This window comes from Neomonachus schauinslandi, chromosome 9 (assembly GCF_002201575.2).
Source record: "Neomonachus schauinslandi chromosome 9, ASM220157v2, whole genome shotgun sequence".
NCBI classification, from domain to species: Eukaryota; Metazoa; Chordata; class Mammalia; order Carnivora; family Phocidae; genus Neomonachus; species Neomonachus schauinslandi.
The window spans coordinates 27001667-27024302 of record NC_058411.1 but is presented as its reverse complement, the minus strand read 5'-3'; the positions used below and the strand labels follow the sequence as shown (position 1 = coordinate 27024302).

At 55.1% G+C, this 22636-nt stretch overlaps 1 protein-coding gene across 1 annotated transcript; it reads left to right on the top strand.

Moving 5' to 3' along the window:
- Positions 1 to 6172: 6172 nt before the first annotated feature.
- VSX2 (visual system homeobox 2) lies at positions 6173 to 22344 on the top strand. The gene is made up of 5 exons (XM_021679556.1): positions 6173 to 6542; positions 7817 to 7901; positions 11794 to 11917; positions 21023 to 21203; positions 22019 to 22344. The coding sequence occupies exons 1-5, from the start codon at positions 6173 to 6175 to the stop codon at positions 22342 to 22344; spliced, it is 1086 nt and encodes a 361-aa protein (XP_021535231.1).
- The last annotated feature ends 292 nt before the right edge of the window (positions 22345 to 22636 follow it).

The window sequence follows — 22636 nt, the reverse complement described above, 5'->3', positions numbered from 1 at the left end:
CTCTGGCCTGGACCACAGAGCCGCCTCTTGACTGGCCTCCTTGTTTCACATCTCCTTCCCTTCACGCTGAGGATAATATCCTCAGTTCTTCTGGCCCTTGAGGCCCTGCAGGGCCTGACCCCTACAGACCCGCTGAGCTCCGCCCAAAGGCTCACCTGACCTTCAGCCCTCCCCTCCAGCTTCCCTGGCCTCCTTGCCGTTCCTCAGAAATACCTACCTGGTTCCTCCCCAGGACGGGAGCACCAGCTGTCCCCCAAACCTTGCCACCTGCCCCAGCACCCCCACATGGCTGGCTTCTCACCACTCAGATCTCTGCCCAGATGCTGACTCCCCAGAAAGCCCTTCCTGTTTATCCAAAAGGGCCCCCTCCTGCAATCTGTCTGTAACCCCTCAGCTCAGCCTGCTTTATTTTCTCTTTAGTGCTTTTGCCTTCTTAAATTATCTTGCTGGTGTATTTACTCGCCGGTTTGTTAACTGTCTCCCACAACCAGAATCTGAATTCCATGTGAACAGAGGCTTTGCTTTCTCTGACCCCACAGTATTCCCACCCACAGCATCCGGCGCAGAGTAGGTACACAGTAACTACTTTCTGAAGATACCTGGTTAAGTTCTCATGCAAGGGTCCTGTGGGATAAGACAGAACACCCTCTTGGGGCATCAGGGATGCGGTCATTCCTACCACCTGAGACCGAAGGGAAACTGAGGCACAGCCAAGGGACCTGCGGCAGGCTGATCATGGAGCAAGTCCTCTAGGGCTTGCTTTTCTCCATTGTTCCACACTGCCCATAGGTGAACACTGGGGAAAACACAGGGTGACATGAGTGGAATGTTTTTCTTTTCCCTTGGGGGCTAAGGAAGGAAGGGTTCATGCTGAGAGAGGGAGGACACAGGGGTTGTGGGCAGCTGAAGCCGGGCAGGATGTGTTCTGCTGGGATAAGATTCTCAGGGGAGCCACAGGGGCCACCTGGGAGGGGACTGACAGAGACAGGGCCTTCTACAAGGCTGGCTTGAAAGCACTGCCAAAAGTGTGTTCCTTCCTTCCCACTCCCTGAGGCCCTCCAAGAAAAGTCCAAAGAAGTTGCTCCTTGGAGAACTAGGAGAAGGAAACAGGCCCAGGTATGTGAGGCAAGATGCTCTTCACAGCCCTGGACTCTGGGGATTCACCAGCCTTCTCCTCAGTGGCCCTTCTCAACCCCTTCCGGTTCCCCTTCCTTTTCTCTCCCCCATTCTCAGTGGGGCAGGATGGTGGCTCAAGAATCCCTGGGGCATTCTTTGCCTCCCTATATCCAAGATCCCTTCCTCTGCTTGAGGCTCTGATTCTATCTTCACGAAAGCACAAGGGGCACCCGGCTGGCTCAGTTGGTAGAGCATGCAACTCTTGATCTCAGGTCATGAGTTCGAGCCCCACGTTGGGCCTAGAGCTTACTCAAAGAAAGAGAAAAAGAAAACAAGAAAGCAGTGGATGTAGACTCCGCTTGGCCCTTGGTGGCTGCATACTCCTGGGAAGGTCACCTAGCCTCACGGGGGTTGCTTCCTCATGTGGAAAGCACGATGATACACATCTTTCAGGGTAGTTGGGAGGATGCATTGAGACAATGTCAAAAAGTCCAGAACTTAGTACATGTTCATTGTATGTAAATTAAAGGTGAATCAGAATGTCTCTTGTTTTTCTCCTGGCAGCAGCCCCTTGACTAAATGAAGAAAGAGGAATGCCTGGCCCAACGTCTGACGACAGGAGGGTGATAGAGGAGGGCCTCCGGGGCTCTCTGAGGAGACCCTCAGGAGAACTGGCCAGCACAACAAAAGAGAAGGCTTACTCTCAAGGGGGAAACGCCAAATACACAAGAGCATTTAAAAAAGTGAAACACGTTCATGGGTGACAGATTCATAATGGGATTATTGATTCAAACACACATCTCTTCTCTCCCTTGCATCCCCCGCACCCCCCTGCTCCCTCCAAAAATTGTTGCTGACTGCTGGGTAGTGACTCGGGGAGGAGGCTAATGGGGAGAATGACTTGGCTGCAGCTGGTGCTAAAAATGACCAGCACCAGGGCAAAGGAGGGAGGCGGCCACCTCCCTCACCTGGGTCTCCCTCCTTGAGCCTCAGTGTCTTATTTGTCATGAGAAGGACAGAATATCTGACCTGTCAGAGAAGTTGAGTGGATTCAGTGTGGTGAGAGGTCTGGCCCCCATTCATAATAATAGTATGAGCCATGATGTATTGAGTGCCCAGGATCAGGTACACACTCAGTGCTTTAAAAATATCACCTCCTTCAGTCACTGGCCCAAACTCCACGATAGCTGGGACTAGATCTGTCCTGTCCCTACCAGATTGCCAGTCCCAAGTACAATATCCTCCTGCAGGATGATAATAGTAACCAACACACAAGAATTTTGTCCCTAAAATAAGCGTATAATAAAATATGTCAGTATTTGAAAATTATGAAAAAAAGAACCTTATTTTGTACACTCACAGTAGAGCTTTATGCACATTTCTAACCTTCCTGACAATTCTAAGGAGTAGGTACTACCATTACCCCCATTTTATGGATGAGGGAACTGAGGCACAGAAGGCAGAGAGAAGTTGGGTAACTTTCCCAAGGTCACTAAGTAGGTGACAGAGCAGGAGTCTGAACCTGGGCAGTCTGGCTCTAGAGTCCATGTCCTTGACAGCAGTGCTAACTCAGGGGGTCAGGGGGTGCTCCCAGATCTAGTACCAGGCTGTTTTATAGGTAAAGCAATCAAAGCTAAGAGAGAATTTAATGGTTGGCTCAAAGCCACAGAGCTGTTAGGTGGCAGACCCAGGATTTGGACCCCGTGTGTCCTAGCTAAATGTCTCCCAAAGGGTACATTTCACTCCCCCCACCTCCATCCCTTAGGTTCTTAGACAGCACCCACCCCCACCAGGAGTCTGTCAGAAGTTCAGGTCTGAGGGTGGGGCTGGCTTCAGGCTGATGCGGGGCCCTCCCTCTACCTGCAGTCTCTGGAAAGGTGTCTCTCAGAGAGCCTGGGCTTGCCCCCATCCCCAACCTCCTCGGTCAAGGTGGTAACCATCTCCCTGGGGTAGGGAACCGGCAGCCTCAGATACAGGGTTCGGTCAAGAGATTTTTTCATCCTCATCTCCGGGCAAGAGCCGATCTTCCATCACTCACACGCTGTTTTCCATCACTCACATCCTTGCCCATTGGCTGGCATCTGGCTCATCGTGGATGTCCCGTGATAAGTAAGCGACATGACAGATGCCATTAACACAACATCCCCATTCATCCTTCCAGGGTAGGCTGGCATGGAGAGGAGGCCAAGAGAGGGATGAAGTCAAAATAGAACAGCTTTTGACACCAGACTCACTTGAGGTTGAGTCTGGCCTCTGCCGCTCACTAGCTAGGTCACTTGGGACAGGTTACCTAACCTCTCTGGGCACTTAGGTTTCCATATTCATAAAATGAGGATAGAAATTCTTACCTGAGGGGCGCCTGGGTGGTTCAGTCGGTTGAGCATCTGCCTTCGGCTCAGGTCGTGATCCCGGGGTCCTGGGATCGAGCCCCACACCGTTGGGCTCCCTGCTCAGCTGGGAGCCTGCTTGTCCTGCTCCCTCTGCCCTTCCATCTCTGCTCCCCACTCATGCTTTTTCTCTCACTCTGCTCTTTCTCTCTAATAATAAATTAAATAAATAAATAAATAAATAAATAAAATCTTAAAAAAAAAAAAGAAAAGAAATTCTTACCTGAAAGCCAAAGCCATTGCTTTGCACAACTCTAGGGGGAGCCACTCACATTGTCTATGTGAGTGGTGCCACATGGAACCCAACTCCATAGAATACAAGGTGAAGGATGCCTCAAGATTGCACATCCTTGAGTCTGCACCTTGCAAGTAAGAATGGCTATGCCGTGTACATCAGCTATACTCAAAAAAAAAGAAAGAAAGAAAGAAAGAAAGAAAAAACAATAGCTATATCAACTTTCAGATGTGGAACCAAGATACCAACAGGGTTCTTGTGAGGACAGAGATCATGTCACATAAGGGGCTGAGCAACATAAGTGCACAGTAGGAATGGCATTATTTTTTTTTTAAGATTTTATTTATTTATTTGAGAGAGAGAGAATGAGAGAGAGCACATGAGAGTGGGGAGGGGCAGAGGGAGAAGCAGACTCCCTGCCGAGCAGGGAGCCCGATGCGGGACTCAATCCAGGGACTCCAGGATCATGACCTGAGCCGAAGGCAGTCGCTTAACCGACTGAGCCACCCAGGCACCCTAGGAATGGCATTATTATGGGACAAGGAGGCAGCACTCTGAATGAACAGTACACCCCTCCCAGACGCCTCCTGCACTGAGAAATCCCCCAGCCCAGTTCCAGCTCTCGTGTGGACCCGGCCAGAGTGAGTGGAGACCTTCTTCATAACAGCCCTGATAGCAAGGCCTCCGCTTCCATCCCCTACGGGGTCTCATGGCAACCACAAAGGCTACGAGACACCTTGGCGGCCGGCTGGGTGAGGAGGTTTCAATTTATTTGGGGGTTTGCAGCTGACTAGCCAAGAGATCCTCAATGGAATCTCTCCCCCAGCCTGGTTTTCCAGTCTTGGCCTAAACCAATTGACCCTGTCTTTATCTTGCCTCATAGGGTGACTTTGATTCAAGAAATATTTAAAGCAATCAATTCAACCAACTTTATTTGTGAAACAAGGAAATAAAAGCTACTCCTCCTAAGAAAGCCAGCAAGCATGCAAGAAAGAAAGCAAGAAAATTGATTTAAGACCTAGTATGTATTAGGCACAGTAGAGAGGAGAATGTCAAGGTAAACAAGACAGTCCCTAGCCCCAAGAATGTCACGGAAGACTTAGCCGAGCTGGTGGAATGCTGGGACTCCGAGGTCCATGGCATGGCAGGTGTGTGTGCGCGCGCGCGCACACGGAGAATCACCTTCACTTGACATTTGGGCCCTATGGGATCCTGCTCCCCGCAGAGCCTTCAAGCAGGAAAGCAGTGGCTTCATTGCCCACTTTGGGAATTCAGCTTTTTCTCCAGGCAGGGTCCTGCCTCTCATCACTTTTCAACTGGCCCACTTGGCTGCAATTCTGCAACTTCCAACACAGGATTTAGTCAAGGGATCCTGCTCAGCTGGGGACAGAAGTTCACCTTTTAACTGCCTCTAACGCCCTCTCTCCAGCCTGGTCCTCTACATCAACAATCCCATCCTCTTCGCTCTGTCTGCTCAGTGAACTCGGAGGTATAGCAAACCCCTTGCCTCCTCTATCTGGTTTACAGCAGGGCCCCTAGCTCCCAGCTCAGAGCTGGTAAGGTGCTCAACGAATGGATGGAAGAATGCATGAAGTCCTTCCACGGAAGTTGAGCACACTCATGCTTATTCTAAGAAGATCTTCAGATGCCCACGGTTCTTCTCCAGAAGAAATCACCACTGTTCTCTCCCGCCAGGGACCCCTACTCCTGACCCCTTTATCGTTCATTTATTCATTGGGCCAATGTTTACTGAGGAGTTCTTCTGAACTAGGCACTTTATCCTGTGCTGCAAGGCACGTGTGGAGCTCTTCCCACCTATACATCTCCCTCTTCACCCTCCGAGCCCTCTCTTCTCCCCTTGCCACCACACACCCTGTCCAGGGCACCCGCCCCCTTCCTTGTTCTGCCTTTTACACAAGGATCCCATATTTGGGCTTCTTTGACCCTGCCAATCTGCACTGGACTTAAGGGAGGGAGGAGGACTCCCAGTCTCTAACATCTGCCCTCAGCCCATCCTCCCACCCCATCCCAGGACATGTCCCAGCCAGGCTCTGCCCAGAATCCCAAGCCACCCAGCCTCCTGGAACAGCCCTGAACCTTGTTGTCTCATTTCAGCCCCTGGGGTCCCTGCCCATGGGCGTCCTGCTGAGTCCACCCGGTGCCGGCCCCCAGCGCCCTGGCCCCTCGGTGCTGCCTGCGGCGGGAGCTGCCAGCTTTTTGGAATTCCTAATGCTCCTGGCCCCGGTGATTGGCTGCTCAGCTCTGACCCCACTTGGGCTGCCGCCTGGTTGGATAAAAGGGGAATCTCCTTGGGGCTCCAGAGCATTAGACACCGGAGGGGGCACCTGGGACCAACTTCGCGAAGCGGGGAGCCCGGCGGGGGGGTGGGGGGAGCAAAAGACCTGCGGCCTCAGCCCCTCCAAAGAGCCGGGAGATGACGGGGAAAGCGGGGGAAGCGCTGAGCAAGCCCAAATCCGAGACAGTGGCCAAGAGTACCTCGGGGGGCGCCCCGGCCAGGTGCACGGGGTTCGGCATCCAGGAGATCCTGGGTTTGAACAAGGAGCCCCCCAGCTCCCATCCGCGGGCTGCCCTCGACGGCCTGGCCCCCGGGCACTTGCTGGCGGCGCGCTCCGTGCTCAGTCCCGCAGGAGTGGGCGGCATGGGGCTGCTGGGGCCCGGGGGGCTCCCCGGCTTCTACGCGCAGCCCACCTTCCTGGAAGTGCTGTCCGACCCGCAGAGCGTCCACTTGCAGCCGCTGGGCAGAGCGTCGGGGCCGCTGGACACCAGCCAGACGGCCAGCTCGGGTAGGTGAGGGCGAGGCTGCCGGGCTGCCCGACTGGGGGCGAGAGCCGGAAACCCCACGCCGTCGGCTTTCGCTTGCACCGCAAGGCCTCCTCCCCGCGCAGAAGTTCGCGCCAGGCCGAGGGGTCGCGGCTCGGGCCTGGGGCCGGCGTTTCGGCCCGAAAGCCCGCCTGCTTTCGGCCCCGGCGTTTCCGGCCTCCGCGCCGTTCTCTGGTCCCCGCGTCGGGCCCCGCTCTGCCGCGGCGCCGGGTGGGGGCCCCACCGGAAACCCGGCTTGGGGTGTCGGGGCCCGTGGGGCGGGCTGGGCACCCCCCACCCCAGCTCCGCTGCTCCACTGCGGCCCCGGCCTCCCGGAGCCGATTCTGTTCCGTGTGCTGGCGGCCCAGGAAGCGTGTGCCCCAGCCTTCGGCCCCAGCCCTGGAATCCAAAGTTGTTGTTCCTTCCTCTTTTTCGCCGTTCCACAACGCCCACGTTGGTCAGCTGGGGTTTTTCACCCCACGAGCTTGGACACCCTGGCCTCTGCGGCGGCAGGAGCGGCCAACATCCGATTCCACCTAAACGCCACAATCTATCGGATGCCCCGCCCGGTGGGCTCGGGGGCCCCGGGATGACCCCACCGCGCCCTCCCTGGACTGCCTTCCCGGCCGTGCGTCCCCACCCGCTCGGCCTCCGGCTCGGGCTCGCGCTCGGCAGTTCCCCCGATTTTTCGTTATCTTTGTATTTATTTATTTATTTATTTATTTTTATTTGGAGGGGCAACGAAAAGTGGCGCGTCGCAGCCTCTCCAGTCTCGAGCGGGGGCGCATTCTGCAGGCACTGAAAAGGGGGCTGTGCCCGGGGAGACCCCAGCGCTTCCCCGCGCCCGGCTCCCTGCGCCCGGGCTCCGCTCCCCGGGGCCAACTTTCGGGCCCGGGGCGCCGGGGCTGCAGGCGCGGGGCAGGGCGCAGCGCCGGGATCCCCGCCTGCCGGCCCTGCGACCCCCTGAGGCTGCCTCGCTCCACCGCCGTCCCTGCCCCAAGCGCCTTGGGGCCTTTGCCTCTCTTACAACGAAATCTGTTCAAAAGCTCCGGATTCGGGCGCCGGCGTGGGTAGAGCCAGCCGGGGCTAAGGGATAGGGTCGACCTCTCAGAGGGCTCCCCCGGCAGGCAGAGCAGGCCCCCGCCGCTCCCGGAGGCGGCCCGGGGTGGGGCCCTCGCGGGCTTCGGGCGCCTGACGTCCCCGGGCGCTGCCAAGCGCGCCCCCCATTCTGCCGCATGTGCCTCCGCCCGCTTTTCAGATTCTGAAGATGTTTCCTCCAGCGACCGAAAAATGTCCAAATCGGCTTTAAACCAGACCAAGAAACGGAAGAAGCGGCGACACAGGTAAGGCCCCTGCGGCGCTTTCTGTTACCTCTTTTGCTCACCCACTCCCTGCCAGATCCTGTGTGGGGGTCCGGTCGCTCCAACCTTATTCCCGCCGACTCCTAAGTTAGAAGTCTAAGGCTGCGCCAGGGCCGGGGAGACCGAACGTTGTTTGGGGACATCCGCCCGGGACCCTGGCGTCCAGCTACACCGGGTGAAGATGGTCTGTGGCCGCCGGGGGGGCTTTTTCCTTGTGCGGGAGAAAGGAAAGGCCAAACCAGGGCCGAACCGGAGCCAGAGACCGGCAGGCGGCCCCAGATTCGATCCAGGCATCAGCGCCTGCGGAGAGCCGCGGGGCAGAGCGGCTCCCACCTCCCGCCCAAGCCGGCCCCTCTGCCCGCTGCCCCGGGCCCCCATTCGGCCCCCGCCGTCCCTGTCCGCTCTGCCACACCCCTAGCCTTCTGCTCCCACCGTGCCACACATCCTGAGCGTGGTATCTCTGCACGGATGGGAATTTTTCGTTAGGCTTCTGCTCTTTTGTGATCCTGAGGGGTCTCTTCCCTTCCGTGAGCCTCAATTTCCTTGTCTGTAAAATGGGGAGGGAAAGTGTGTGGACTGGATGACCCCACCAGCCCCAGCTGGAGTCGAGTGGGCTGCATTGGGGTACCAGCTACAGAGAGAATTTTTAAAAAATAAGTCTTCAAATAGGCATTACTATTTTAAAGTACAACTTTAAAATCCAATAGGTGCTGAAAGGTATATCCTGAAAAGTAACACCCCCCCACCCCCACCCCAGACGCTAATTCCCTTTCGCCTCCACACCACAGCTACTAGTTCCTTGTAGAAATTTATGAGGGGGTTTTAAGGCAATAAAGAAACCAGAACCAAAAATCTGCCTGACTTTCTGCGAGTGCTGCTTCCAGACTCCTCCCTTGTGCTCACCCTCCCCCCATCTGTTTCCCCAAATCTCTCCCTGCGCCCCAGTCCAGGTGGGGTGTCCGCAAGGTTCCTGCTGGCTCCCGGGTCATTTCTCCCCTGGGGAGCTCTCCCGGCTGCCACCCACCCCATCCTCTTCTCCCCAGTTTGTTCCCAGCCTCTTTGCACCCTTTCTCTGGGCACCTTTCTGCATTCCCCTCTTCCTTAGCTAGCCCTTGGCCACTCCACTATTGGCACCCACCTTATAAAATGGCTCTTCCTGTCCTCTAAGGGGCCAGTAGGTTCGGGCTGGAACGAGGGTGAACTCTGACTTGGTTTCTCAGTGACCTCGTTTATTCATTCCCTTCAGGCAGCATTTTTGTTGTGTTTAGCTTTGTTTTATTTTCAACTGAAACATTGATCCTGGGTCACTTTTTTTACATTCATTCATCCAACAAATATTCGTTAGAGCATCTTTTATGCACCCATCTCATGCTGGTCCCAGGGTGGGTAATCCCATCAGCTTCCCCCCCACCCCTACCCCTCGAGCAGGGGCAGGGACGAGGACCATGGAGGGAGGACAGGTCAGAGTTGGGGCTGCTGTGCTGGTGCGGAAATGGGGAGAGGGATTCACACAGCAAGGGGAGTCCAGGAGAAAGCATCCCCTGGGTGCTGAACCGTGTTTCTGCTCCAGGACATCTCTTCGTGTGGCAGCTGGAGCTGACTGACCCATAGCCCAAAGTCTCTGCTTAAGGCTCCAGACCTCTCCCCACTGAGGAGATGTTTGGGGGTTCCCAGTGAGACAGCACAACTCACCACCTGCCCTAGGTTTCAGGCGATCTCTGGTGTATGAAGAGAGCAGATTATTAGAGAGATCAGAATGGCTACTGATGGCTGGTGCAGCTTTTAATTAGTAAAATATATATATATATATATATATATATATACATATATATATATATATATATATATGTATATATATATGTTTTTTTTCCTGAGGTTCTCTCATTTGGGGATTTCAGGTAAGAGCCCCTGGAGTCTGGTAATGAGAGATGGGCATCTCTTTTTCTCCCAGAAACACGCTGGGCTTAGTAAGGGTCGGAGAGGGGAGTAGGGATGGAGCCGCGGCCTTGGGAGTCTCTTGGATTCTGGGCTTCTGCTCGTCTCTGCACTGGGAAAGCTCAGCTTCTCTGCAGACAGGATGCAATGGGCACCTGAAGAGTCTGGAGTTCTGCATGAAGCCGGGAGCAGGGTTTGGATCACATTTTGGGGATGCAGGAGCCTCCCTGGAGGAGCACACCAGCATCAACCCACAGATGAGCTCTGAGGCAGGCATGAGGGAAAGTTTAGGGGATTCGAGGTTTTGTTTTGTTTTGTTTTGTTTTCAGTGAGAGCCCTCCCAAGGGGAGACTGGCACTTGAACGACCTCTCATCCTCTCCCTTCTTTGGCTTTGGCCAAGCCACAACACCTGTGTGCCTTGATTTCCCTAGTTGTGAGAAGACTTACATACTTCGATTGTTTATTTTGACAGTCTGTTCAGGGGCCCTTCAGTAAGTGGCAAGAGCAAAATAGAAACGAGCAGATCTTCAAAAGTCTGAAGAATTCACTTTCTGTGTACATAAACGTTCCATTCCCCCCTCCCAAGAGAATAGGAGAAACAATTTAGAATCAAACCCGTCATTTTCTATAAAGGGCAGAATCTTTTTTTCTCACACATCCCCCGTGTCTTCCCCCAAGATATTGAAGCCGACACCACCATAAGGACCCAATGGGGCTTACACCTATACTTTTTCCTTGTGTTGGGTGAGGGTGAGAGTGAGGGCATCAGTGAAGGATTCTAACTCCGTGTGCTGGTCCCCAGGGTCAGATCCCAGAGGCTCAAGCAAAGAATGTACCATTTTTACAAGCTGGGTTTGTGGAATTGGGACTCTATTGCCTACTGACTTGATAAGGGTACAGGATAAAGGTCACTTGGAAGTTGGTGAAATTAAGTCTGAAAAGAGAAGAATTGGTGCCTATCAGTGGGTGTGTATGGCTTATGGGGGAAAGTGGGTCTGTGAAGCCCCTGATATTGGAGGTAAAAATTTGTGTTGGAGCATATTCATTTGCACATTGTCCTAGGGCAAAAGGATGTAGCTTTTGCCTGATTCTTAAAAGAGGTTTGGACCCAAATAGGTCAATGTAGACTGCTCTGTGGGGAGTGGGGGCTCTGTAGGCAGGCTCTCTCACAGTGACCTGAATGGAACCCCCCTGAATGGGGCGCCTCCTTGATGAGTGGCTGAGCCTAGGTGTGAGGTGGTTGGAAGGTGCTCCTTGTCTTCTGAGCACAGGAGGTGGAGGGGGAGATCTGAGGGCAGCTCTAAGGAGCTAGTTGTTCTGGGTGGTGGCAGGGGAAGGGCAGGTGAAGAGGGCAAAGTGTTGGGGTGCATGGGGAGGTGGGAGATTAGATTCTTAGCCGTTCAAACACTGGGGTTGCAGTTGCATTTGACCTTCTGCTGGGTCTTTGAACGTGGGTGTCATTTAAAAGATCAACTTCTGTCTGTGAGAGGAAACTGGGAAGCAGGTCCCAGTGGGCCTGAGGCATTTATTTATCTGGTGAGTCGCTCACTCTGTGCTCGGGAGGAAGATGAAGGGCTTTCTGCAGTTTTCTAAAATTTTTGTCTCAACACCCTTTCCCCCAAATCACTTCCAGAAAGATTCCCAGTATGAAATGTCCCTGAGGGCTAAAATAATGTCCTCCTAAGAAGGGTAGTGTGGATCCTCAGCCTTGAATGAAGATGAGTCTAGAGGGTTAAGCTACTAGTGTGCGTGAACACATGTGAGCGTGAGTGAGTGTGTGTGGTGTGTGTGTATGTGTGAGAGAGTTCGTGTCTGATTGGGCTGAGCCAGCCCTGGGTTTGGGGTCTGTCTAGGACACATAGAGGAAGGTCATTCTGTCCTCTCTGGAATAGTCTCTTTCAGTTTCTGGGTCCTGAGTGTCTGGTTTTGCTCCCCTAGGACAATCTTTACTTCCTACCAGCTAGAGGAGCTGGAGAAGGCATTCAATGAGGCCCACTACCCAGATGTCTATGCCCGGGAGATGCTGGCCATGAAAACGGAGCTGCCAGAGGACAGGATACAGGTAACAGAGCCCCGAGTCCCTGTCTCTCTTTCTGCACCCTCTGAGGCATTGACTGCCCCAGGCTCCTGGATACCTGTGACCCCATCTCCCATCCCCCTGCTATGGGTCCTTATGAAGAACAGTTCGGTTAAGCTGACAGGTATTTGCTGAACACCTACCACGTGAGGTGGACACTGGGGTGGGGCATGGGGGACAAGGACTTAGATGGTGTGGCTGGCCTGCTGTTCCAGACTATAGGCTTCCTGAGGAGTAGGTCAGGCAGACCGTGAAGGGGCCTGTGGTGGGATGAGGAGTTCTGGGCAAGTCATGGGTTCTCAGGGGGGTCTCTGTCATGGCAGGTATCTCCTAGGGATAGCTAAATGTCTGCTTCAAAGCCAGAGGTGGTAGAAGGGGAGAATGACTTCTAGCACTGACCCTATTCTGTTTCTCTTCCTTCCACTCCCCTGACCCATGAAGAAAAGGTCACCCCTCCCTTTCTGTCTACTCCCCACCACCTCCATCCACCTGAATCTCCTTTCTCACACAGTCAGGCAGCTGTCCCTGCCCTGAGCTCCTGCTCGGGTCTGGCCTGGGGTGTGGCTGGGGACGCTTGCCTGCAAGTGTGTCTCAGTAAGTCCTCCTTCTCTCCTATAAAGAGTTGCTTTTTGTTTGTTTGTTTGTTTGTTTTAAGATTTTATTTTTAAGTAATCTGTACACTCAACATGGGGCTTGAACTTACAACCCCCAGGTCAAGAGTTGCATGTTCCTCTGACTGAGTCAGTCAGGCGCCGCCCCTCTCCTAGAGACTTCTGTGGCATAACCGACCCCTGGTCTGGACTGGGATGGTCTCAGCTGTGCTGGGCTCAGGGCTTCCTTTCATCAGCAACAAGACCTTTCCAAGGCCAGAACCCCCCTCATTAGGCAGGAGTGGGTCTGCTTAATGGTTTCTCTGGGAGAAGATGAAGTTTGATGATTTTCTAGGTAAGGCCTCCATGAGGCAGAAGAATCGAGTTGGGTAGGAAGAACATTTCCAGAAGATTTGGGTTTGCCTTTACTGGATCACATCCTTAAGTGAAAGCTGCTTCCACCAGTGGAATGGTCCAGAGCAGTTCACTGCTAAGGCTGGGAAAAGTAAGGGGGAGATGGGGTCCCGACTTCCTGAAACCCCTCCCAGTCAAGAGCCCTTGGAGGTGGGACGTGTGTTAGGGGGAGAAGGAACCAGATAAGTTGTGGGTTGCTTTGTGTTCTCTCACTGGACAACCAGAGAATTGGAAATGAGACATGAGCTACTTTTCCAGAAGGGTCTTCCTCTCCCTTGGAAATCTATTAGGAATTTCAGCCAGTGGCTTTAGACATTGACACAATAAGCTCAATTATTCATAAGCAGATTATCTGTTTGGTGCATTATCCATGGTGGCCTGGATCCATCATCCCTCCACCCAGTTGGTTCCGGTGGGATAAGCCTGGGGTGTGGATTCTGAATCGTGTGTGTGTGTGTGTGAGCCAAGGCCCAATCCGGTCAATGTGCAGTGGTAACCCCTACCTGGCCTTTGTTTGCACAAAGTTGACTATTACAAGTGGCCAGGGTGGGGTGGAGGGCTGAAAAACTCTCGTGCTGGTAGGCCTCACACTAGCACTACTGGGACCAGTAAGAAGGAAGAGCTGCCTCTTGCGGTGGACTGTCCTAAAATCTGTCCGGCCGCGGTGGCGGTGGGTGGGAGGGCGTGAAGGATTCTAGGGAAGGCTCTGGCTCAGCCTTTACTGCATTGCTGCAGACGCCCCAGCAGGCAGATGCCAGGCTTCATTAAGTTGCCTGGGGGTGGGGGACATCTGTCGGGTGGTGTCTGAAGCCACAGCAACCAGCAAGGAGGAGCTAGGGTGTGGAGTAAGTTGATTGCCCTGGGACTTCGAGGACTGTAGATCTGGGAGAACGGAGCCGAGAACCTCTCAGAGTCTTTGAGCACCACAGGGTTCTTTGGCTACCAGCTGCCTCCAGAAGGTGTATGTGAGCTGTCACATAGCCTTGCCCCAGGTGGCCCGGGCGGTCTCAGCATGCATCAGCGACGATCACAGCTATCATTTACAGAGCAGTTTGCACGTGCCTGGTGTTCTGAAAACACGGCGTGCACAGGAGAGGCAAGTAGGCATAGTGGTTAGGGACGCTGTTTCAGAGCCAGACACAGCCTGGCTCCACCGTGCCCAGCTGAGTGACTGGACGAGTGACTTCAGCCTGCAGAGACCCTGATTCCTCATCTGTAGAATGGGGGTGATGGTGAGCCCCGCCTCTGGGGCAGATGCCATGAGCCACATGTCGTCTGTTCTGAGTGATGCCTGGCAGGTGCGCCGTGCCCACTCCACTTCAGCACTGATCTCATTTAGTCCTGGAGACAACCGAGGAAGCGGAAACACAGCAACTGGCCCAAGGCCACACAGCTAGGAGGTGGGCGACACAGGGCTCTAACCCAGGTCTGCGTCGAAAGCCCACGCGTTCACCACCTGTCTCTTGAGTTTGAAGCCTGTGTTTTGACTTGAAGCTGGGGGGAGCAGAGATGGCTGGAGGTCAGGTGGGGACTGGTATCAACCTTCTTTATAAAAATAAGCAATACTTATTGAGTACCGGGCATTGTTCTAAAGAAAAAACCTCAAAAACTCACTCATAAAAAATTATTTTTTGAGTGGGCAAATTCTTGTATCTAAGTTTGTGGTTTGGCTATTCTGACTAGTGCTGTTCAAGTCTGCCTCTTTTAAAGGGATCCCTGTCCAGGGATAGGGAACGAAGTTTGAAGGGATTCTATTCCAGAAGTTAGAAGATATGCAGTCTGTCTCAGCCTGGGGCACTTATTAGCATCACAGGGCAGCTTCTGAAAACACCCATGCAGGGCTCCCATGCCCAGCCATTCTGATTTAATTGCTTTGGTGCTGAGCCTTTGGCATCTGTATGTTTTTAAAGCTCTCCAGTGATTGTGGGCAGCCAGTGTAAAAAGGCTGGGTCAGAGGCTCTGGAAAGGAGTTTCTGCATTTTATGTGCATTAATATGAGTGGAAGGAGGTGGAGTTTGGGGGGGACAGGGTAGGAGGAGGGACAAGGTGACTTGTCAGGTGTGCAGGGAAGGATGCTGCCTGGGCTGCTGGGAAATGTGGGCAAAGCTGCCCCCTACTGGACGTCAGAGGCTGCAGCAGGGCCCAGCTTCTCTGAGCCTGAAGCTGGGACAGGAAGGGGGAGATGCTGAAATATGGTGTCAGGAATGCTGAGCGCATGTGGACGGTTAAGTCCTTAAATCACTGCCGCGATGAGCTCAAATTAATCAGCTTCCAGCCCGAGGAGAGGAAGGAAGCTGGGTGAATGTGATGGGACCTGCCACATGGCTGACAGAGCCAGGCCGATGGCAGGAGGCAAGATCGGAAGGCAGGGCCTGGGGAGGCAAGCAACCGGAATGTGCAAAGAGCATCCATTGTACAAGATGTCTCCTTGAGGGGGGCGATCCTGGGAAGACCACAGAAGGTCTCCTGGGAGACCTTTGAGGGAAGGAGCCCTGGGTATGGTGTCTTGTGGGGATGCCGGGATGGGAGCTTGCGAGACAGGAGCTGGGTGATGACAAGAGAGGCCATGGGCCCAACCATAGCTGCTCTATCCACACCGTGAGAGAAGTTGCTGGTAGGGTTGCCCGCTCTGCTCCAAGTGCGCTCTGTAGTAGGAGAGCACCTGTTTGGCAAGGACCCCTCCCCAGGTCCAGTCTGTCCTTGGAGGCACAATCTCTTGGGACCCTCGCTGACAGCTGGGGCAGGGGGGGCTCCTACCAGACCAGCTGTGTGGACCAGCAGAGGCATCCCACTGGGCTTCCGGATTGCTGCTAGGGCGCCACCTCTGAGGGGAAATGCAGGAACCCAGACTCTTCCCCAAGCTGGAAGATCGTACCTGGAGTGCCAAACCTGGTGACCCTTGGTGTCACTTTGGGGCCCCTTCTCAGGCACTCAGAACCCTGAAGTGTAAGGCAGGGCTCTGGTCCTCACTGTGGCCTTGACGCAGTTTCTACTGAGGAGTTCCAGGCCTGACTGTCGCGTGAGAGGGGCGGTCTCCTCTAGAAAGTGGGCAGCCAGGAAAAGGAAGGAGCGAGGGACTAAAGGAATATTTGGGGCTTGCCAGAGCCAAGAGGCCAAGTAGGGAAAAGGGCCTAAATGCTTAGAAGGACTCTCAAAGGTAGGAGATGGGAGGACCTGGCTTTATATAAAAAATGTCGTTGAGAATTTGCTGGAAAGCAAAGCCTCATTTGTTGCACGTTTATCCACAGAATTCATCCAGCAGCAGGCCAAGGTCTTTTAGTTCTTATTATGTGCCAGGCATTTCCCAAGCACTATTATAGTTAATTTTTACAACAAACCTTCAAGGAGGTGGTATGACAGGACAGATGAGGAACCAGAAGCTCGAAAGGTTAAGAAACGGGCCCAAGATCACCAAGACGGTGGGAGGCAGGGCAAGGATCTCCAGCCGAGGCCTTCTAGCCCCTGATCACAGTCAACTTGCGGGGAGCGTTGGGCACTGCATGTGTGTTCTCTCGCATTTGGGCCTCAAGGGCCTGGAATACATGAGAAATGTGCCGATAGTCGCAGGGCTCTCCGTTTGGCCCGCTGGATGCCTAAAGGGGAAACAGGCTAGCTGTATGAAAATCATACAGCTTGAAGTTTAGTTCTGTCCCTCTGCGCCTCTCCTGGAGTTATTATTATTTGCAGTCCAGCCTTGCTAAAGGGCCTGCGGAGGAGGCCAGAGGGGCAGGTAAAGCTGTTGATTAACCTGCCCTCTGTGCAGGCTCCCACTGGTTTTCTTTGCCTCCACTGAAAGAAAATAAGTAGCATTTTTGTACACCTTCTATGTGATAAGCATGGGTTTTAGGAACTTTCACTTATTGCATTAATCCTCAAAACAACCCTGGAAAATAGGCACTATCTTATGTTTGAAGAGACTGAGACTGAGAGAGGGCAAGTCACTTGCCCAAGATCACACAGCAATTTCTGTCGCAGCTGGGAATTCCAGCTCAGGACCGTCTGACTTCAGCGCTTCTTGGGACCATCAAGTCCTGCACACATACTGGTTGCTTCCAGGAAGGGAAGAGAAAGGCAGACATGAGGAGTGGTTAGGCTCAATGCTAATCCCTTGTCCACTTCCCTCCAAGGCATCCAGCCACAGCTCCCCTGCCAACTGTCCTAAAAAGAAATTGTTTTGGCTGTCCAGGTCCCCTCCATAAATTGGAGCAGCATCTGGTCTTCGCAGAGAGCCAGGCGTTCCAGGAGCCCATAACCGAGGGTCCGCATGACTCCTGGTTTGAACAAGCAGCTGCACCAGCTCTCCCGGGAACGTCTGTGGGCAAAGTCTGATCTGCAGACCAGTTATTCATTTGCCCAATTTAGGAGACCCAGGAAAATAGTTCTGTTTATAGGCCCCAGAGAGCATCTGAATCCCAAGTCTGCACCCCCTTCTTTAGTGCTCCTGTAAAGGTGCGGTTTCCATGTGAGAGCCATGCTCCCCCCGCCACCCAAGCACCAATGCTCATGGAATCCAGAGGAAGCCAGGACAGTGCATCCTCCCAGGCATCCACACTGGGGTGGGTGGGGCATCTCTGCCTTTGTATACTCCCCAGTCCAGTGTCCAGGATCCATAAATCCAAACCGTGCCGAAAACACAGTTCTTTCCTAAGTGAGTCAGCAGAACTCACTAATGGCAAAAACCAGACCTGAATTTATGCTCTTTATTTATCCCTTTTAGCGTGCATATGCATATGTTTTGCTGCAGAAATCAAAACAAGTGAGTTTGGCTTCGGTGGGCCGCTGCAGCCAAGTGTCACGTAATGCGGTAATGCACCGCCTCTTCTTTCTAAAATCCCAGACATTGTGGAGTCTGGTCCCATGGGTTCCAGTTAAGGGGCTGTGGTCTTGCTGCTTAATAATGCACTGCCTTCAGGCAGGAAGGTCATCTCCTGACTAGGAAGCAGATTTCTTAGATTCATAAAGAAAGCCTTCCCAGCCCTCTGTGGTCACACTTGGTGCCTGGAATTCCATCACCAAGGGCTTCATTCTTCTGTATTCTCTGAGAGGTGGCTGAAACCAGAAGTCACATTTTATGTGGCTCAGTCCTTTCAGATTTGTCCTCTATGGGAGAAGGCAGCTTGTGCCAAGTGGGTATTTATAGAGGGCCACCAAGTGCTACTGGGAAGGAAGATGGGACAGGACAGAGGTCTCAGACAAACCGCAGGCACTGGGTCTGTCCGACAGTCGGGCGGAGAGCCTGAGGGACAGACAGGTGGCGCTGGGGAGGGATCTAAACACAGCGTGGAGGCAGGCCGGGACGACAGGCGAGTTAGCCCGGGCTCGCATTGCTCATCGTCTCCGCTCTGTAGCCCGCGAAGCGTAGCCATCTAGTGGCTTTCAAATTGCAGAAACCCTTTCCTCGGCAGGGGTCACCCGTGGCGGTCTGGGTCCGGACCAGGGGAAAGGCCCTGCACAAGGGCTCCGCAGCTCTCCAGGGGGGCCCGAGCAGGAGCGGCAGGTGCCAAACCCGGTAGTGGCAAAGGTGCAGATCTCTGCAGGCGGCGCCACCCAGGGTGGACTGAGCGATCCTTTTCTACTGGGCGTGGCGAGGCCCGGGGCGTCTTGGGCCGCGTCTCTCCCATTTTTGTGGGTTCCTGGTTATTTACAAACGGAGAAATTTCACGACAGGGTTACACACATTTCTGTCCATTTAAAGGTGTGCGTAGACCGCGCGGTCTTTCTTTCTTTTCTTTTTTTTTTTAAAAGATTTCATTTATTTGACAGAGAGAGACACAGCGAGAGAGGGAACACAAGCAGGGGGCGTGGGAGAGGGAGAAGCAGGCTTCCCGCCGAGCAGGGAGCCCGATGCGGGGCTCGATCCCAGGACCCTGGGATCATGACCCGAGCCGAAGGCAGACGCTCAACGACTGAGTCACCCAGGCTCCCCGACCGCGCGATCTTTCCGCAGCCGCACACAGCGCGGGGCTCTTTGAGGGTCGTCGGGAGGGAGGCAGGGCTGTCGGGGCGCCCCCTGCTGGAGGCGTTCGGCCGCGCTCAGCCGCAGACTCAGGGCTGCCTGGGGCCGCCGGGGCTCTCACTGCGCCACATAGCGGCAGCGGCGGGAACGGCGGGGGCGCGCGGATCCGAACCCCTGCCCGGGCCTCCCGGCGGCGGAGGCAGCAAAGGGTTAAACTGTCAGCGGCGCGATGTTAAACAGGTGTCAGAGGCGCCCCATATATCTGCAGATTGAAATCAAATTCTTTGCCGTATAAAAAGATAAATTACCCAGGCGCTGCCGCGCGTCCCACTCATCACGCCAGCGCCAGACGGCAAGCAATTTTTTTTTTAATGTGCTAACGACCTAATCAAGCAATCAAGTCGGAGAAGATTGCAGAGTGACCCGGGCAGCCATCTGCCGGCGAGCCCCGCATTCATTTCCCGCGCCCCCGCGCGGGGTGGGGGCCGGGGAGGGAGCTGCCGGGGGGAAGAGGGGAAAAAATCCTAAACAAATTAACACCCAATTTTCCCCGTCTAATTAGTTAAATGAGATGTGTTTGGGGTCCCCCGGGGAGGGGGAGCGGCTCGCGGCGCGGCTCGCGCTGCCTCCGCAGCATTAATTAGTGCGGGTCAATGCCGCGGCTCCCGAGAGAGCAGCCGCTTTAATTTCCCGTGATATTTCAGTGCCTGAGGCCCATCGATTCAAACAGAAATTAACTTATTTTTCAATCAGCCCAGGGCTGCCCCTGGGGGTGACTCTTCTTTTGCCGCCTCCTGAATAGAGCTGGAGCAATTTTTCATCAAAAGCTGAAACCTCCGCCTCTGGGGGCGGGGGAGGGGCCCGGAGGGAAGGGGGCGGGGGACCCGGCCGAGGCGAGGGAATGGAAATCGCAGAGGAAACTAATAGATTTTCCCCGAACCCGCCTCTGTCCTCCCCCACTTCCCGGGGCGCCTTGGGCGTCTCGCCATCCCCAGGGGTCAGGGCCCGGAGGGGCTGCGAGGGGACGGGAGGGGGCCGCTGGTCGGGCCTGGGATCCTTCCAGAGCCCACCGGTTTCTCGCCGGCCTTTCACCTGCCTGAGGGACAGTGCAGCTGTCCCTAGCTCTGGCTCCTGCCAGCTGCCGGAAGTCTCAGGAAAGCTGCTTTGGGAGACCGAGAAATCTCCCTTCCCCCAAGCATGGCAGGGACTGCTCCAAGCACGGGGCTGGAGCGCGGCTGACACACCCAGGGTACCCCATGCCCTGCACCAGTCAGCTTTGGGGCCAGAGAAGCATTCTCCAGGGTGTCCCCCACTGCACCCTCCTAGGTCTCCATCTCCCTTTCTTGGCACACCAAGAGAATTTTGTCTTCCTTGCCTGACTGAGGATGGATGCCCAGCTCCTCTGAATAGCACTCAGGGATAGGTCCAAAACCGTGGGGAGCTGGTGAATGGAGGGCACTTTGGCAAAACAGGGCTTCACCAGGACGGGGCTGAGAAAGGAGGCTGACTCAGGCCTCCCCGGAGTGTCCCTTGGGGCTTCCTGATACCTGAATGCCATGCCCTTTTCTGCCTGAGTCCACACTCACCTGGCTTCTGGGACTGCTTGGCCTCTGGAGTTCTGGTGGAGAGGGAGCCCCGAACAAGATGCATGGCTAGTCCAGCCCCTGGAAGGAATGTGTTCCTCTGCAAGTCAGAAACGAGATTCTGTCTATAGGCTGGAGGTGTGACCACCTGCAAGAGAGCTACCAGGGTGGGGCTTCTCAGCTGCAAACCGAGGACCATGCTGGGAACTGCCCACCTGCAAGACCCTATCCCGGAGGCCTCTATCGCATCACCCTAGAACTGCTTTGATTTAAAAAAGAAAAAGAAAAGGATCCATTTCACCCATCATGTTCTTACAGGACTGGGTGACCTCCTTCTGGGCACTCGGAGTCTGGAGGAACCCCGGGGGGTACCATGGGTTGGGGGAGCTTAAGTGAGGGCACCCTGCGGGAGAAACGAGCAGTCACAAGGGGATGCAGCAGCCAGCAATCAAAAGGGTGGGGAACTTCACAGGGGGCCCACTGGGGTAAGGGCCTGGCCTCAGTGCCTCTCAGAACATACCCCTGCCCTGTTCATCCTCACTTGCAGGTCTGGTTCCAGAACCGCAGGGCCAAGTGGAGGAAACGGGAGAAGTGCTGGGGCCGGAGCAGCGTCATGGCGGAGTACGGGCTCTACGGGGCCATGGTGCGGCACTCTATCCCCCTGCCAGAGTCCATCCTCAAGTCCGCCAAGGACGGCATCATGGACTCCTGTGCCCCGTGGCTGCTGGGTAAGAGCCCGCACCCTCCTTGGGGCCCTGCCCCTGTGGTGAGGAGAGCGGGCTCCCTGGAGGAGGAGGAGACAGAGCCCTGGGGCAGGAACACCTGGCCACAACAGCCTAGCAGGACAGAGGCACTCCAGACCAGGCCTCCTAGTCTCCCTTAGGAGCCTCAGAGGGTAGGCTGGGCCCAGGGCTTGCTGTCTATCCCCTGTGCCCCTCTACTGGGTGGCTCGGACTCTCATCCCTGCCAGGGCCCTGACTGTGGGTTCTTTTGTCCTGTGAGAAGGGTGTGGCTGTAGCCCCAGGGTCCATACCCTCTTCTTCCCTTGGCCAGAGGTAGGCTTGTGGTGAATGAAACAGCTCCTCTTGGGGGTTGAGGGAACCCCTAGGACCCTCTGGCCACCATTCTGGCTTTGCCCAAAGGACTGCTTCCCCCTGAAATCTCTCCACGTGCCATCTTCCCCCCACCTGCCCTCGGGGCCTAGGTCGGTTGCAGCACCAGCTCATCTTGGGGTTCCAAGATCTGAATCCCAGCAGGGAGGGATGGGGGAGCAAGTACGCTTGGGAAGGGACAGAACAGGCTGCCCGGCGGCCAGGTGCCCAGGGACCTGACTCGAAGAAGCCCTCTGCTGGCCTGCAGCCCCATCCCCTGGCCACCCTCCCGCTGCCCCGGCCCCGGCCCCTGGGACTCGCGTGACTGCGGTGTGTGAAGTAAGGCTTTCTGCTCGTCCTTAATTCTGGCCTCTCTCTATCTTTGCCGTTTTCAGTTCAAGATGGCTTTCCCAGGCGCTTTTCTAAACCCGAATACCAACAATTCTTTTTAGGGATGCACAAAAAGTCGCTGGAGGCAGCAGCGGAGTCGGGGAGGAAGCCCGAGGTGGAGCGCCAGGCCCCGCCCAGACTCGACAAGATGGAGCAGGAGGAGCGGGGCCCCGACCCTCCAGCGGCCATGTCCCAGGAGGAACTGAGAGAGAACAGCATTGCGGCGCTCCGAGCCAGAGCTCAGGAGCACAGCACCAAAGTGCTGGGGACTGTGTCTGGGCCCGACAGCCTGGCCGGGAATGCCGAGGAGCCAGAGGAGGAGGAGGCCATGGACGAAGACAGGCCAGCGGAGAAGCTGAGTCCACCACAGCTTGAGGACATGGCTTAGATCAAGGGCTCGCGGATACCAGGCCCCAGGACTCTGCTCTCCTCGGGGCCTGTGGTGTTGGGAGGTGTTCTCTGAGGCAGGGCTCAGGCCTGGCCTCGGCCACCCTCCCCCTGCCCCACAGGCCCCCCCTGACCCCTGGGCCGACTTCAGGCACAACTCAGTTCCGGCCGAGGCTTTGGGCCATGCTGAGACACCCCCTATCTAGTCTTGACCTCTCCAGCATCCTCCTCCTCATCCCAACAGCCCTGCCTCAGAAGCCTTCTTGCTGCCCCAAACCACCCCCTCAAGCCAC